Source organism: Miscanthus floridulus, chromosome 7 (assembly GCF_019320115.1).
Source record: "Miscanthus floridulus cultivar M001 chromosome 7, ASM1932011v1, whole genome shotgun sequence".
Lineage (NCBI taxonomy): Eukaryota > Viridiplantae > Streptophyta > Magnoliopsida > Poales > Poaceae > Miscanthus > Miscanthus floridulus.
Window position 1 is genome coordinate 8993456 of NC_089586.1, and position 17986 is coordinate 9011441.

At 46.9% G+C, this 17986-nt stretch overlaps 1 protein-coding gene across 1 annotated transcript; it reads left to right on the forward strand.

Moving 5' to 3' along the window:
- Positions 1–4133: 4133 nt before the first annotated feature.
- Positions 4134–13329, forward strand: LOC136462489 (uncharacterized). The gene is made up of 6 exons (XM_066461583.1): positions 4134–4191; positions 5241–5445; positions 5640–6123; positions 6205–6239; positions 7155–7740; positions 12951–13329. Exons 1-6 carry the CDS (start codon positions 4134–4136, stop codon positions 13326–13328), a joined length of 1746 nt encoding a protein of 581 aa, XP_066317680.1. The 3' UTR covers position 13329.
- Positions 13330–17986: the final 4657 nt, after the last annotated feature.

The following is a 17986-nucleotide window of genomic DNA, read 5'->3' on the forward strand; positions in this document are numbered from 1 at the left end:
TAGAGTAGCTATAGCGGGACATAGCCGAAACTCTTGTTAGACTTGAGATGCATTTCCCGCCGACTTACTTTGATATCTCATTGCATCTGCTCATTCATCTTGTTGACCAAATTAGAGCCCTTGGCCCAATATACCTGCATCAGATGTTTCCTTTCAAAAGATTGATGAATGTTTTCAGGAGGTATGTTAGGAATAGATTCAGGCTAGAAGGGGGCATGGTTGAAGGATGGTCAACGGAGGAGGCCATTGAGTTCTGCACATATTATCTGGACATCAAAAGGGTCAGAGTTCTAGAATCTCATCATGAGGGAAGACTACGTGGCAAAGGAACGATCGGGGAGAAATCTGTTATAGTAGACGACCCTGTTTCTTTTAGACAGGCACAGTTCACTGTTCTCCAGCAAGCCAAGGGTGTGATGCCATACATGACGAGCATAGGCAATCGCTGCAAACTCTATATCCGAGCAGGTCATAGGCTTGGCTAGATAAAAAACATAAGGAGGAATTTGTCAGCTGGTTGCGACGTCGCTTGCTTGGAATAAAGTTAGGTAATCAACTGGATGCCTTAGCCAAGGGGCCTTCAAGTATATATCTTAAATACCAAGGGTATGAGATCAATGGATTCACATTTTATAGAAAGAATAAGGAGAATTCGCAGAAAGCGACGAATCCTCATCATCTCGGCTCTCGTGGCTACGCCAAAAAGATGCCAGAATTTGAAGCAGAACTTTAAAAGATGGATCACCTTGCTAAGGAAGGCGTTCAGGTTGAGACCGCCGATTGGGAGCCCAGATCGGTATTATACTATATGGGGAGAAATGTATGGCACGCCGAGGACAGGAGCTTTAGCTCCTCAAATCAACCCATAAGCGAACTCATTCAGAGGATCTCCTAGGTAACTGAGGATGTGAGGCAAGGGACTCGCACTTCTAATAGGGAGAAAGATGTGCTCACCCAAGCACTCAGAACCAAGGAGCACCCTGGTCGCACTAGAGGAACCGGTGTTGTTCCTTGGAAACTAGCATTCCCCTAAGAATCTAACACTTACCGGAGCCGCTTGAGGGGTAGAGCAAAACGTGAGGCAGAGTATTTGAGGAGACTAAAAGAGATGGAAGACAGAATGGAAGCATGGATTGAGGCGACCGTTAAAGGTTGAGTCGAGCAAATTTTGCTGTCCAAGGGGTCAGTAGTACCACAAAACCCTACTCCTAGTGCCTTTAGCCCACAGTTTAGGGGTCGCAGCAGCTGCGGATCGATGCCGCTCGACGAAAGAAGAGGTGAATGTGCCTCATCCGGTGGACGACATCACTAAACCCATCAATGTTAGGTTGTACATCCATCAGGAATGGACAAAGGACAAGGTGGCACTCGGCCAGGCCTGGCCTGTGGAAGACGGGACAATTAATGGCCGCCTAATTCCACTAGGGTACGCTCACGTCACCATTGATAGAATACTGGATAAGAAGTATAACAAGATACCCATTGAGTACCCCATAGTGGAAGACAAGCCGAAACTTGGTCAAAATAAGGGCTCTCAAGTGGCCTAGCGCAAACGCTTCATTAAGCTTGACCATCAATTGTCCTCTGATGATGAGGACGACTACGAGTCTTCGCCCACCCGCGATGATCACTCATCATCTCCCAACAGAGATAACTCCCCTCCTCGTCCAGAGCCATCACCCCTAAGAAGATAGAGGTCTCATTCTATTCCTCCTCGTCCAACTCCATCTTCATCAGCCCCGGGAAAAGAGACTCCTCCTTTTCCTCCATCTTCATCAGCGCCGAGAAAACAGAATTCTCATCGTCATCCTCCTCCACCTCAGTCCAAAATAAGATCAAAGACATTCTCATAGTCGTAGAAAAGGTCCTTGGATTTGGTCGCTAATGCTCCCAAAGTGGACCAACAGAGAAGAAAAAGGCCGTTCAGTGGCAGCGCTACCACCTTGATGAAAGAAAAATTTACAGCACACATCTCGAAGGAAGATTGTGTTAGTTTCTTCAATCTATGTGCCTCACTGCCTTCATTTTTGTTGAAGTCCGAATTCGAAAGGCAAACACAGAATAAATACGCTACAACAAGAGACGAAGAAATACACAATAAAGATTTAAGGAACATTATGAAGTTAGTCGAAGACAACTCTGATTTAACCATGGAAGAGGCCGCGAACATCTATTATGATGTACAAGGGACGAAAACACCGGCAATGAAGTATGAAAGGGGTAATCTTTTGGTTCTCGATCATGAGTATAAAAATCTAACAACATATATGTGCCAGTTATATGAATATTATATGGCTCAAGCAACAGAGACTGGACGACTTTGGTTTTGGGGTTATTATCTATTCGTCCATATGTTTTCCAATATCCTGAAGAAGAGAAGTTCAATGTCGAGTGGGAGTACTTGTTCCAGCTATACCAGAAACGCTATCTCGATGTTCAAATGTTGACAGCTGTGGACTATGTAAGTATCCTACACGCATGATATTACAATTAACTACTCTTTCGAGACATAAATTGTTAACTTTTGAGCACTTCCATGATTTTATGTATGTGTATAGCAAAATTTTGCGTTCTAAAAAGCAAATGGGATTACATAGGCTTCTTGGACTCCATGTGAGTCAATGAGAGGACATGTCTAGGCCTCTATAGGATGTGACGTGGAAGACCTGAAACAGAGATTGATTGCTGTTTTTGACTGAATTCACGATGAAGAAGAAAACCCACATACTTCTAGCCTACAACTGCGAGTATGTGTTCTCGACTTTTAATTTTATGCTTCTTTTTTCGTTAAGATTATTCGATAATTAAGATTCTGTGATTGTAGCAACCATTTCGTCTTTATTTGTGTTAATCTTGCTAAAAATCTGCTCGAGATGTGGGACTCGAAGAAAAAACCATTTCATCATCTCGACGCACTGGTGGCAGTGCTGAATTAGTAAGCGATCCTAATAACTTTTATTTTTTAATCACACATACCGCTTTCTAATGTTTCTCCTTTTAATGTTGCTCGGTGTCCGAAGAAGACATATCGGTGGGACGCCGATCCCATTCAAGGTTGTCGAAATGGAGGGGAAGTACTTATCACAGCCGGCGGAAAACAATGAATGCGGGTTTTATGTAATGTGGACAATGCTTCGCTACATCAGCGGGAAATCGGAAGAAGACGATAAGTTGGTGTGTATAATCCCCATTTCATTTATGTCTGTTAATAATTCAACAAAATGATTTACTGTTCCTCTTTGGATATCATCTTTTTTTGAACGACAGCGCAAGAAATATAAGCACGAAAGGCTGCTAGACATGGAGATCGTCACACTACAATCGGAGCTGGTAAAATTCATCTTAGCCGAGATATTGAAAAAAGATGGGGTATTTTTCATTACACAATCCGTGAAGTACAAGGACTAGTATGACCCAGAGCGGCTCGCCGGATTATTGTAAGAAGTATGAGAAGCATGTGTGAAGTCCAAGAACATTTCTTTTTTATTTTGAGGGACCGAGACGTGGATAAGAACATTTGAATTGTAATCGTAACATTTGTAACGTTTAATATTGATGAACATGTCATCTACGTAGCATATATAAAGCGAAACTCGATTCTACGAACAAATATAAATTAAAATAAATTATAAAACAATAAAATACGAATGGGCCATCACCGCTGGTTAGCAACAAACCGGCAGTGTTATCGTAACCATCACTGCCGGTTAGAAGCAAACCGACAGTGTTGTCTTGCTCAATACTGCCGGCTTGAACCATGAACCGACACTGATAGTTACAAGAACACTACCGGTTTGATCCATGAACCGACACTGATATTTACTACAATACTGTTGGTTTAATACATGAACCGACAGTGTAGGCTTGCTCAATACTGCTGGCTTGAGCCAAGAACCGACACTCTTAAAGCAACCGTCACTGTCGGTTGGCACTATAAACCGACAGTGTTGTTCAACTGGACACTGCCGGGCGGAGCCAGGAATCGATACTATTTCCTGTAGATCAGGGTCGGTTTTTAAGGACCGACAGTGATGTCAACCCCCCATCACTGCCGGTATGTCACTGTCGGTTCAAAATCCACCAGTGAAGTGGGTTTTTGAACCGACAGTGATGTCCAGATCTGAGGTAGTAAGATGTCGCAGATCGAGCGGGAGAACTCCACCGCCGACGTCGTCAACAAGTACCTCATAGGTATGTGTATGTATGCCACTATATCCGAGTATGTGTGTATGTATATATATATATATATATATATATATATATATATATATATATATATATATATATATATATATATATATATATATATATATATGTACGCGTACGTGCATCTTGTCATTCGTAGCTAGTAGCTTGATAGACCTCGAATGCGCGTGACTACTCGATTCAGCTGTTTGGCACTGCTCAAGTCCACCAAAACCAATCATATTCCACCAACTATGTCATGAAGTAGCTCCACAAAAAACCTAGAGGTAGTTGACCTTGAACTCTGCTTTTTTTTAGAGCGATGTTCGTAAAGGTGTCCCTGTTTGGATAGCAAAAGTTGCGAGCGGAGAAGAAAAACATGGATGTGAGAAGTCCCAAACGGGCCATATATAGCTCTGGATGCAGCTAGTAGCTATCAGCAGCACTGACGGACGGGTTAGATACTGCAATAGAGCATTATATTGAACTTTATTTGGCCAGGTTAATAGTAGTCAAACAGTAATTATGGGTGCACGAAAACTCTGTTTAATGACGTGAAAACTATGTACTGGTGAGTATGTATATATATTTTGGCCGTGTAGTCCTTGCTTTTGCTTTTGTCTATAGTTTGGGCCATTGAGCTTGGTAACTCTAAGCAAGTTCGAATAAACGTCAAACGAAGGCCACACTTAGGCCTATAATATCTATATATATATACATGCTTGCAACAGTCACCAGTATTTAGCGTAAATTAAAACTATTCAGATCTGCCAGATTGATGGGAGAGAGATTATTAGCATTTGATGATATATATTATCATAAACCTTTGTGCTTTAGTTAGTCTAGGCCGGCCACTTGATTTTTTTTATGGTATTGATAATACTGCGTGCCAGACGACGTTGGTATGGGTAAATAAAGTTTCCCAGTCAACGTAACGTAACGTGGCTCCTTAAAATAATTAAACTAGAGTTGAATCGTACGTACGTCCTAGTTTAATGCATGTATGGTAAACACGTGCGAGATCCTGAAGCCATGCATGCGTCCGGGCCGTGCAGGCAGCGTGCTCAGCGGCGGCGGCAGCGTGCCGGCGAAGAACGCGCCGCCGGAGGCGTGGGTGAAGATGGTGAACGGGATGCAGAGCGGCGCACTGTCGACGCGGCTCGGGATCCCCATCATCTACGGCATCGACGCCGTCCACGGCCACGGCAACGTCTACAAGGCCACCATCTTCCCACACAACATCGGACTCGGCTGCACCAGGTACGTACGTACGTACGTACGTGTGCTTCAATTTATTCGCCAAAAATAAATTACAAGGAAAAAGGAAAATCAAAATGTTTGCCGAGTTTCTTTGTGAATCTGGACCTAAAACAAATCAAGTGTGTAATAACATATAATTTTCATCATCACATAATTAAACAAATCTGATCGAGTTGCATGTTTATTCGGTTCAGGGACCCAGAGCTAGCACAGATGATTGGAGCTTCTGTAGCTCTGGAGGTCAGGGCCACCGGCATCCCCTACGTCTTCGCTCCTTGCGTCGCGGTGTGCAGAGACCCTCGGTGGGGGCGGTGCTACGAGAGCTTCAGCGAGCACCCGGGGGTGGTCCGGAACATGACCTCCATCAGCTCCGGGTTCCAGGGCGAGATCCCGGCGAGCGGCGGCCGCCCCGGCGCGCCATACGTCGCCGGGCAGCGCAACGTGGCGGCGTGCTCCAAGCACTACGTCGGCGACGGCGGCACCACCAAGGGCGTGAACGAGGGCAACACGGTGGCGTCCTTCCACGAGCTGATGGCCGTGCACATGCCGCCCTACTACAACGCCGTCATCCGGGGCGTCTCCACCGTCATGGTCTCCTTCTCCAGCTGGAACGGCGTCAAGATGCACGCCAACCACTTCCTCGTCACCGACCACCTCAAGAACAGGCTCCGCTTTAGGGTACTCCACGTTGAAGTCAATTGTTGAGGCATAAATAAAATGAATTGAACTGTATGTATTTAATTTAATTGTTTACTTCAGGGCTTCATCATCTCGGATTGGCAAGGGCTTGACAGGATCACGACCAATGTTTTAAATAGCGGGCTAAACCCCTTAGCGGCTGCCTAAATCAAAGGCTAAGAAAAGCTATAGCGGGCTACATAGCGGGCTAAGCCATTTAGCCGCTGAGAAAAAATATGTCAAGTATTAGGTATTAAGATGCCGACCATCATGTCTCAGGTATAAAAAATTGACAAAGCAGGCATCATTAATCAACTCACATAAATCTAATCAAGTATGAATGTTGGCAGTATGAGCAACGGCAACAGAAATCACTGCCATAATAAGATGGGCAACAGAAATCACTGACATAATAAGATGGACTTCTGCATTTTTTTTCCATCATGAATTTTTTTTCATCCTGAACATAAATCAAAAGTTCAGAGATGCAGAGATGCTCATCGGTATAGTTTAATCACGAACTTGAGTACAGAGATGCTCATCGGTATTGCTTTGTTCAGAAAGAACCAAATCAGATCTAATCTAATCGAAGGCTGCTGACAATACCTGGCCAGCGCGCAGATGGCCCAAGGTGGCTGCGTCCGCATCTTCCTCATGGCTTGCAGCTCCTGTTTCGTACCTCAGGCCAAGTCGCAGGCTCGCAGCCGCCCGCCGCCACCGACGTCGTCGTCGCCGCCGCCAACACTTGTGGTCGCTGAGATTTCAAGAAGAATGACAACGCAGCTCAATCCACCAGCTCTATCGAGTTGTTTTGGGCCTGCACGATTTTAGCCCAACAGAATTCAAAGCCCATGTCAATTTTGGTTGGATAGCGGCGCTAAATGAACCTTGATTTAGCGGATTTCGCGCGCTACTGGCCGCTATTAGCGTCAGCGATCTCATAGCGCGAAAAGTGTCGATGCCTAGCGGCTGCCCTGCTCAACCGCTATATCCCGCTATTGCGGACGCTATAGCCCGCTATTTAGAACCATGATCACGACCCCAGATCACGCTGACTACCTTCTGTCCATCAAGCTGGGCATCCTCGCCGTAATTGACATGGTGATGATCCCCTACACGTACACGGAGTTCATCGACGACCTCACGTTGCTGGTGCAGAACGGCACCATCCCGATGAGCCGCATCGACGACGCCGTCCGCCACATCCTCCGGGTCAAATTCACCATGGGTCTCTTCGAGAACCCCTACGCCGACACCAGCCTCGTCGGGGAGCTCGGCAAGCAGGAGCACCGCGACCTGGCGCGCGAGGCCGTGCGCAAGTCCCTCGTCCTCCTCAAGAACAGCAAGCCCGGCGCCAAGCCGCTGCTGCCGCTGCCCAAGAAGCTCTCCTACGGCGGCAGCGTCCTGGTCGCCGGCAGCCACGCTGACGATCTCGGCAGCCAGTGCGGCGGCTGGACCATCACCTGGCAGGGCCTCACGGGGAACAACCTCACCGCCGGGACCACCATCCTCGACAGCATCCTGCGCGCCGTCGCCCCCGGCACCGACGTCGTCTACTCCGAGAACCCCGACGCGGACTTCGTCCAGCAGAACAAGCCCCTGTTCGACTACGCCATCGTCGTCTGTTGTGTAATCCTGGTCACACTGATTGGGAACACCTGGAGCAGCGACGTGGCATGGAGCAGTTGGTCAAGCAAGGCGCCAAGACTCAGTTTGAATCAAGGTGCAGCGGGAGGCTAGCGGTGACCGCGCCCACGACACTGCAGTTATCTGCATAGTGTATTTTTAGTCATGTTCAGAGTGTGTTTAAGCAGTTGTTGCTTTTATAATCGTGTGCATTAGCTACGGTATAAGTAGCTGGGTCATTGAGGTGTCGAGTTATGCATTGTAAAAAAGGCCGGTTAGGTTCAGTGTGTTGAAAACCATTAAAAGCGAAAAGGGGCGCTGTCACCCTGGCGCCATCGTGGCGGTTGCCCATCTGTTCTTCGTGTTCATCGATTTCTTTCATTCGATCCAGCCACATACAGTGCGTGATTGAGATCCGAGACTATCATCTGGTATCAGAGCCTTAATCACGCGCAGAGACACTCCAGATTAGGTCCATGTCGATCGTCGCCAGCGGCAGCGACGGCGGGGATGGGGCGCGAGGCGGCGGGGAAGCGCGCCAGGTTTACCCAACCCTGACGAGCTCGAATTACACCAGTTGGTGCATTCGAGTTCAGGCGATCATGGAGGATCGGGAGGAGTGGGAGGTGGTTGAGCCAGATCCGGAAGCTGCGGCGCCGACCGCGGCGGAGAAGGTGAAGCTGGACGCGAAGGATCGGAAGGTGAAGGCGCACCTTCTTCAGTGCATTCCCGAATGACATCTTGATGCAAGTTGCGAAGAAGAAGTTAGGGAAGGAGGTGTGGGACTCCCTGAAGGCGCGTTTCGTCGGTGCTAGATCGAGTCAGAGATGCTCGGCTGCAGACTTTGAAGAGCGAATTCGATGCAGTCGAGATGAAGGATGATGATCCACTGGATCAAGTTGTGGGGAGACTGACGGCACTGTCAGTCAAGAGTAGCAGCTTGGGGGGAACATCACCGACGCAGATCTGGTGAAGAAACTGTTTGACATCGTGCCCGATCGGTACCTCACCGTCGTGGCAGGAATCGAACAGTTCTTTGATCTGAAGACTCTTGCATTCGATGAAGCAGTAGGGCGCCTGAAGGCCTTCGAAGAGCGGACGCGGCGGGGCAGCAGTGGTGCTCGTCCAGTGAAAGGCCAGGTCCTCCTAACTCAGGCTGAGTGGGAGGCGAGGCAGAAGCAATCTGATGGTGATTCCTCGGGAAGGGGAAGAGAGGAGAAAGCAGTTGGCGTGGGCGAGGCCGTGGGCGCGGTGGAGGCAGCAGTGGCCTGTGGCGGGGGAGCTGATGCCGGGAAGGATGGCAATGGGAAGCGTGACAAGAGTCACATCAAATGCTTCAAATGCCATGCCTATGGGCATTACGCCAATCGATGCCCGGGTGAGAAGAAGAAGGAGGAAGCTCACCTTGTCAAGGTGGAGAGGGAGCCTGCAGTTCTGTTGGCAGAAACTGTATTGCCGGATCGGCTACAGTGTTCTTCAGAGGACAGGATTCAGAAACTGTTTCTGAATGAAGCCAAAGTACAGCCTGGACTTCATCTGACTGGTGGAGGTGATCCATCAAGCAATGTGTGGTACTTGGACAATGGAGCAAGCAACCGACATGACTGGTGATCACAAGAAATTCAGAGATCTGAACAGTGCTATTTCTGGCAAGGTAAGATTTGGGGATGGTTCTACAGTAGAAATCATGGGTAAAGGTACTGTAGTGTTCCAAGGGAAGAAGGGTGATCAATGGGTGTTATCTGATGTTACTACATTCCAAAGTTAAGAAGCAATTTAATCAGTCTAGGTCAGTTAACTAAGCTAGGACACAGAGTTATGCTTGATGAAAATGTGCTAGAAGTTTCAGAGAAACATCCTGACAGATTGATCATGAGTGTACCTAGGACACAGAATAGACTTTACAAGATTGAGCTTGAAACTGTAGAACCTGAAAGCTTACTAGCATGCATTGATGATTTGGCTTGGCTCTAGCATGGGAGGTTAGGCCATGTGAATTTCAGATCTTTGAAACAGCTGGTTAGTAAGAAAATGGCAGTTGGGGTGCCTGAGATCAGTCATCCTGAACAAGTTTGTAGTGATTGCATTTCAGCAAAACAAACTAGGAGTCCATTTCCTAAGGCCTCACAGTGGCAGTCAACTGAGAAGCTTATGCTGGTTCATGTTGACCTGTGTGGGCCTATATCACCAGAGACAGTAGGAGGAAACAAATATTTTATGCTATTGGTTGATGACCATTCTAGGTGGATGCAAGCTTACATGTTGCAGAGCAAGGATCAAGCTTGTGATGTATTTGTCAAGTATAAAGCAAAGGTAGAGAATTTCACTGGGTGCAAGGTGAAAGTTCTTAGATCTGATAGGGGTGGGGAATTTCTGTCAGGTGTCTTGGCAAAGGTTTGTGAACAAGCTAGGATCAAAAGGCAGCTCACAGCACCTTACACTCCTCAACAAAATGGAGTGGTGGAGAGGAGGAACAGGTCTGTGATGGAGATGGCTAGGGCTCTGCTTAAGAGCATGAAAATACCAGGAAGGTATTGGGGAGAAGCTGTCAGGCAAGCAGTTTATCTGCTGAATAGGTTGCCAACCAAGAAGCTGGGTGACATGACTCCATATGAGGATTGGACAGGGAGGAAGCCTAGTTTAGGTCATTTGAGAGTGTTTGGGTGTGTTGGTCACACAAAAATATCAACACCCCATCTAAAGAAACTTGATGATAGAAGTAAGCAGTTGGTTTATTTTGGGGTTGAAGAAGGAAGCAAAGCACACAGAATGTATGATCCTAAAAACAACAAGATTGTTGTCAGTAGGGATGTTGTGTTTGAAGAAAAGAAAGTGTGGACCTAGGAATCAGCTATGGGCCAAAATGTGTCTAGTGAAGTCATAGTTGAAAATGATTTTGAATATGACTATGTTGACTTTGGTGTCAATGATGCAGTAGCACAGGAAGAAGAGGCAGATGATGCATTTGTCAGTGTTGACAGTGGAGCTGAATTACCACAGTCACCTGCACAGCAAGGAGAACAGATTGTTCAGGAGCCTGTTGATTTCAGTGATGGCATGGTGACACCACAACATAATGCTGTTCATGGAGACAATTCCACTCCTACTTCAACTGATGATAGTGGTCCCATCAGATTCAGAAACTTAGAGGAAATATATGATGGTACCTCAGAAATAGAGTTGATGGACTCTGATGTGGAAGCCTTGTTGGTGGAGACAGGAGAACCAACTGGATATGCAGAAGCTGCTGGTCATCAAGAGTGGATTGAAGCAATGGATAGAGAAATAGAATCCATTGAAAAGAACAGGACATGGGAACTGGTCAAGTTACCTGTGGGAAAGAAACCCATTGGCCTCAAGTGGGTTTATAAGTTGAAAAGGAATTCAGATGGTGAGGTGGTGAAGTACAAGGCCAGGCTAGTTGCAAAGGGTTATGTGCAGAAGTATGGCATTGACTTTGAGGAGGTGTTTGCTCCTATTAGCAGACTAGATACAATCAGAACTGTGCTTGCATTTGCAGCTAACAATGGTTGGAAGATTCATCATCTTGATGTGAAATCTGCATTCTTACATGGAGATCTAGAGGAAGAAGTTTATGTGTCACAGCCTGAAGGGTATGAAGTGAAAGGGAAAGAAAATGAGGTATTCAGGTTGAGCAAAGCTCTCTATGGTCTCAAGCAAGCTCCTAGGGCTTGGAATGTCAAACTTGACAAAAGTCTAAGGAAGTTGAATTTCAGAAGATGTCTAAGTGAACAAGCAGTGTATACTAGGGGTACTAGTGTTGATGCAATCATTTTGGGTGTCTATGTAGATGACCTAATCGTGACTGGAGGAAATCCAGATGAGATCAACCTGTTCAAGAGACAAATGATGAATGAATTTGAAATGACTAATTTGGGGCTGCTAAGCTACTACCTTGGGATTGAGGTGGAGCAGAGGGAAGATTTCATCACTATGAAACAGAGTGGATATGCTAGAAAGGTGTTGGATCAATTTGGTATGAGTGACTGTAACTCAACTAAATTCCCTACGGAACCTGGATGCAAGCTTAATGCTGACAAAGGTGGACAACCAGTGGACTCAACAGAGTATAGAAGGATGATTGGGTGCCTAAGATACTTACTACACAGTAGGCCTGATCTGTCTTACTCTGTGGGAGTTGCTAGCAGGTTCATGGAAAAACCCACAGTGATGCATGCCAAAGTTGTCAAACAGATCTTGAGATACTTGAAAGGCACAGTGGACTTTGGGCTGGTGTATGTCCAAGGTGGGAGTGCAGACAAGCTCATTGGCTACTCTGATAGTGATCATGGGGGGTGATACAGTGGAGAGAAGAAGCACTGGATGAATGACATTCTATTTGAATGAGAACTTGATCACTTGGTGCTCTCAGAAACAAAAAACAGTGTCACTTTCTTCTTGTGAATCAGAGTTTATGGCAGCCACTGCAGCAGCCAAGCAAGCACTATAGCTTAGAAACCTGATCAGTGAGATTACAAAGCAAGATCCTAAGCCTGTTACTTTATTTGTGGACAACAATTCAGCAATAGCCCTCATGAAAAATCCAGTGTTTCATGGGAGGAGTAAGCACATTGATTTGAAGTATCACTTCATTAGAGAATGTGTTGAAAGAGGGCAGATTGTGGTGAAGAGGGTGGGAACTGAGGAGCAGAAAGCAGACATTCTGACCAAGGCCATGCCTGCTGTGAAGCTGTCAGTCATGAGCCATCTGATTGGGATCAGAAACCTCAGTGTGCCCCAGGCTTAGGGGGGAACTTGTTGGTGTAATCCTGGTCACACTGATTGGGAACACCTAGAGCAGCGACGTGTCATGGAGCAGTTGGTCAAGCAAGGCGCCAAGACTCAGTTTGAATCAAGGTGCAGCGGGAGGCTAGCGGTGACCGCGCCCACGACACTGCAGTTATCTGCATAGTGTATTTTTAGTCATGTTCAGAGTGTGTTTAAGCAGTTGTTGCTTTTATAATCGTGTGCATTAGCTACGGTATAAGTAGCTGGGTCATTGAGGTGTCGAGTTATGCATTGTAAAAAAGGCCGGTTAGGTTCAGTGTGTTGAAAACCATTAAAAGCGAAAATGGGCGCTGTCACCCTGGCGCCATCGTGGCGGTTGCCCATCTTTTCTTCGTGTTCATCGATTTCTTTCATTCGATCCAGCCACATACAGTGCGTGATTGAGATCCGAGACTATCATCGTCGTCGGCGAGCCTCCCTACGCCGAGACGTTCGGCGACAACCTGAACCTGACCATCCCTGCCCCCGGGACGGACATCATCCAGAATGTTTGCGGCAGCATCAGGTGCGTCGTGGTGCTCGTCTCCGGCCGGCCGCTGGTGGTTGAGCCATTCATCGATATCATCGACGCGCTGGTGGCGGCGTGGCTGCCGGGGACGGAGGGGCAGGGCGTCAGCGACGTGCTGTTCGGCGACTACGGGTTCACGGGGAAGCTGTCGAGGACGTGGTTCCGCTCGGTGGATCAGCTGCCAATGAACGTCGGTGACGCGCACTACGATCCATTGTTCCCGTTTGGCTTCGGCCTCCAGACACAGCCGTCCACATATTAGCGGTCCAAATTTGAGCTAAATTCTTAGTCTTCGACGAGAAATATCCAAAGAGAGACTCAGGTTCTGGAATGTCATTTGCATTTATAGTTCGAGCTTACTTGATCCATGTGAGTAGTTTTGTAGTAGACAATAATAATAAGCTCCGGAATAATGTAATATGGTTTCTCTTTACCAAAATGATTGTGTTCTTGTACGTGATCGATTCTTGCTCATTTGAAACTAAAACTACGGGATACAGGAGGTTTGCCGAGTGTCAGGGGCACTCGGCAAAGCCCCCAAAACACTCGGCAAACCGTTTACCCAGTGTTACACTCGGTAAACGACATTCGGCAAACGTTTTATCGGCAAACACTGTTTTGCCGAGTGTTTTTTGTCGGGCACTCGGCGTGCCCCAAAATCACTCGGCAAACATTTTTTGAAAAAAATAAAAAAACAACCACCAGTCACCGAACGCCACCACCACCTCCTGCTCCGCCGCCGCCACCACCACTCCATCCATGCCACCACCTCCACCACCACCCATGTCACCTCCCCGCAGCCACGCCGTCCTCCCCGCGACGCCCGATGCAGCCGCGCCACCTCCCCACGGTCTCATTGGCCTCCCTGCGCCATCCTCCCTGCGCTGGATCGGAGTTGGGAGAGAGAGGAGAAAAGCTCGCCAGAACCCTAGATCAAGGAGGAGGAGGAGGGCCTACCTCGTCGGGATGACCGCACCACTAGATCCGCGCCGCCACCACGCCGGGGTTGCCGCACCAGGGCCCGTCTATGCCAGCGCTGTCGGCGGGAAGGGCTGCAGCTCTGGCGTCCTGGCTGTCCTAGAGGTCCAGGACGTCGTCGAGGTCGGAGATCCGACGTCTTGGAGCCTTGATGGAGATCAGGCGCCGGGAAATCTCGACAGGAATGGTTGGGGTGGGAGCCGACGGTGGGGGAGGCCGCCGGCAGGAGGCCAGATACGGCATGGACCTGCCCGCCGGCAGTGGATCTGGCCCACGGGATGGAGCAGTCGGGCCGGAGGGGGCGCTGAGGTGGAGGGAGGCGGCGGAGGGGAGGGGAGCGGTGGGGGAGGCCGCCGGCGGGAGGCCAAATACGGCAGGGGCCTGCCCGCCGGCGGTGGATCTGGCCCACGGGATGGAGCAGCCGGGCCAGAGGGGGGCGCTGAGGTGGAAGGAGGCGGCGGAGGGGATGGATGGGCGCTGCTATGGGAGGGAGAACAGGAGGCTTGAGGGGCAGGCAGGGAACACGGACGGGATATAGGATATTTTTTTGTTTGCCGAGTGTCATGATCGGGGCACTCGGCAAAGTTTTTTTTATTTTTTTTCTTCTTTGCCGAGTGTTCTAGATATGAGGACTTGGCAAAGTTTTTTTTTCATTTTTTCTTCTTCTTCTTTTCCAGAAAAAATATTTTATTTATTTGTTGAGTGTTTTTTTACACTCAGCAAACCCTCTCTTTGCCGAGTGTTTTTTTACACTCGGCAAACCGAATCTTTGCCGAGTGTTTTTTTTGCCGAGTTTTTTTATCTCATCACTCGGCAAAGATCTTGTTCGCCAAGTGCCCGAGGGAATACACTCGGCAAACATAAAAACACTCGGCAAATTTGAGGATTCCGGTAGTGTAGAGTGATTGCCTGCCCCCTTCTGCTTTGTTTAAAGCATATCTTATTTTTATTTGGAAAAAGTAAACCATGCTTCTACCACTTCCATTTTGGAGCTGTGGCTAAATTCTTTTCTTCCAGAAGGTGCTAACACTATTAAAAAAATCAGCAATGGAGGCTTTTTTTAGAGATCGGTCAAGATACAGCCGCCTCCAGAGTAACCTCTAAACCGACAAATACCACTATTAGACATGGCTCTATTCCCAATCGCCTCTACAAATGGATCTCTAGAAATTGATTTGAGCCGCCTCTTAAAATAGGAGCTGCATACTAAAATTTGAATTTTTCAAACGACTTTAGATGGAGAAATGACCAAAAAAAAGTTGTAGGTCTATGCAATTTTATAGTAGACCACTTTTTTCTTTTGAATTCATCTATGCATGGAAAACTACGTTTGGATTTTTTACATTTGAAATTCAAATTTTTAAAATGACCTCGGATATGATGTTGAAACAACCAAAACAAAAGTAGTAGATCTCGAGAAGTTATATAAATTTGTATTTGACAAATTTTTCATCTGAAATAATCTATCTAAGGAAAATTATATGTGAATTTATCACATTTCAAATTTGATTTTTTTTTAAACAACCTTGGGTGGAGAAATGACCAAGATAAAAGTTGTACGTAGATCTCAAAAAGTTATGCAACTTGTAGTTGACAATTGTTTCCAGTTGAATTCATCTATGCATGAAAAATTACGTTTGAATTTCTTACATTTGAAATTCAACTTTTTCAAACGATCTCTGATAGAGAAACGACCAAAACCAAAGTTATAGATCTCGAAAAGTTATAAAACTTTGTAGTTGACAATTTTTCATTTAAATTTATTTAGGGTTCCAAATACTTATTTCAAAACCGGATGAATATAAAATGAGGAGAACCAACATTCAAACAAGTGTTGTATGGGTGAAGTGGTTAATTAGGGTACGAACGTGCGAGACCTAAGGTCATAGGTTTGAGCCCCCACGGCCGCGCAACGTGCACTACTGGAAACTTGAATACTTCTGTAGGTGATGAATTTTTCTGTGCGTGTTTCTCTATACACACAGAAAAATTCGTAATTTTTCTGTGCGTTTCAAAAATCCCGACAGAAATATTTGAAAACCCATAGAAAAATTGCGTGATTTTTCTGTGCGTGTCAATACACAGAAAAATTGACATTATTCCGTCGGTCTTTTCAAAACTCACAGAAAAACTAGATACACGCACAGAAAAACTATATACACAGAAAAAAACCCTAAACCTATCTCCAGACGCGGCCGCTCATCTCTATCCCAAACGCGCCGCCCGCACCCGTCCGAGACCACGCCCGCACTCCCGTCGCTCCTAGGTCTCGCAGCGGCCACCCCCTCCTCTCTTCCACCGTCACGGTGGCCACCCCCTCCTCCACCGGTGAGGCCACCACCCCCTCCTCCACTACAACTCCTCCCCTACCTTCCCTCAGAAGACGGCGGTGGCTGCCTGTGCAAGGCCGGATGGCGGCGCCTCCTCCCCCAGATCTGCCTCCTGCCGCACCAAGGAGCTTCGCCGCCCGCCACCCCTAGATCTGTCTCCCCCTCCTCTCTTCCACCGTCGCGGCGACCACCCCCTCCTCCACCGGTGAGGCCATCACCCCCTCCTCCACCAGATCTGCCTCCCGGCTCGCACCATATGCCTGCTCCTCTCCATACCTTTCCCCTCCACCATCCCGCACGCATATCTTCTCGATTTCTCCTTCCCTCTCGGTCTTGTATGCCGCGATGCTTGGCGGGAACGATTTCATCTTGCGTGGGAGATCTTGTCGTCCTGGGGCCTGGGCTAGGGTTACCGCCCCCATTTCGCACCTCTCCTTCCTCCTCTGGTTTGGTGCGCTCTCTCCTCTTCCTCCCCATCGAGCTTGCTTGACCTATACAGTCAACCTCCACCAGCGGATTCGTGTTGGTCCTCCAGTGCTCCAACAGTATATCTCACCTGCCCCCATCTCCTACCCCTCTCTGTGCGGTGATTTCTGTTGAATCGTTTGTGGATTTTGTTTGTCGTCCACTGATATTAGGGTTCATGTTCTTACATACTTAGATCTGGGTGACATTTTTGTTGATCTACATGTTTACATTTGCTTTTGTCTTGTTCCGCCCTCAGATCTGTGTGATGTGCACCTCTTATTTGTTGTACACATGTGTTGTCGCCTAGATTTTGCACATGATGATGCCAAGTCCGATTTACAAACTGAGCAAAGTGCCTTGGTCGACGATGTTTACTTAACCCTAGGCACTGGAGGAGCACCCTATGGTGTGGCAGCCGCGTCTTGCTTAAGTCCATAGCTCTGATTCTAGTGAGGGTTCTTTTTGTTGAAGCATCTAGAATTTATGACACTGATGTTCAATCTCTTGATATGACTATGATGTTCAAACTCTTGATATCTATTTGGCCAATGATGCAACATGAAAAATAAACTCTGAGGTGGCTGCAATTTGTTTTTTGTGCATTCTGTATGATTCTCATGACTATTATCAAACCATGGGACATTACCTTAGTTTTCTTCTATCTGTTTTTTGCCTTGGCAGCCACCTATGATTGAGTATCTGGAAATTATACCAACATATCGTTAAGCTAAGGCCTCACTTACTTTGCCAATGATGATATCATATTAAGCATGCCAAGAACTGATGACCTTGAGCTTGTGTTGAGGTATTGGAGCTTTGTTTCTTACTCTGTTTCTTATGCTCCAAGCTCAAGGTCAATCAAGGAGCAACTGATATCTGAGGCCAATGTGTTGAATACTACATCATTTGATCACCATCTTTATTACATGAATCGAGGAAAGCATGCTCCTAGTGTTTATAATTGTCCAATTAATAAACTGAAGTCAACTGATATAGAAAGTTTGTGGTATACATACCATGATCTGTATCTTGCTTTATATGTTATTACTTATTAGTTCTTGCTTTATATTAGTCATTGATGAGCCACTAAGATCAGACTGTACACTTCTACTAGTGCATACCTTACTGATTTTGAATTGGACTG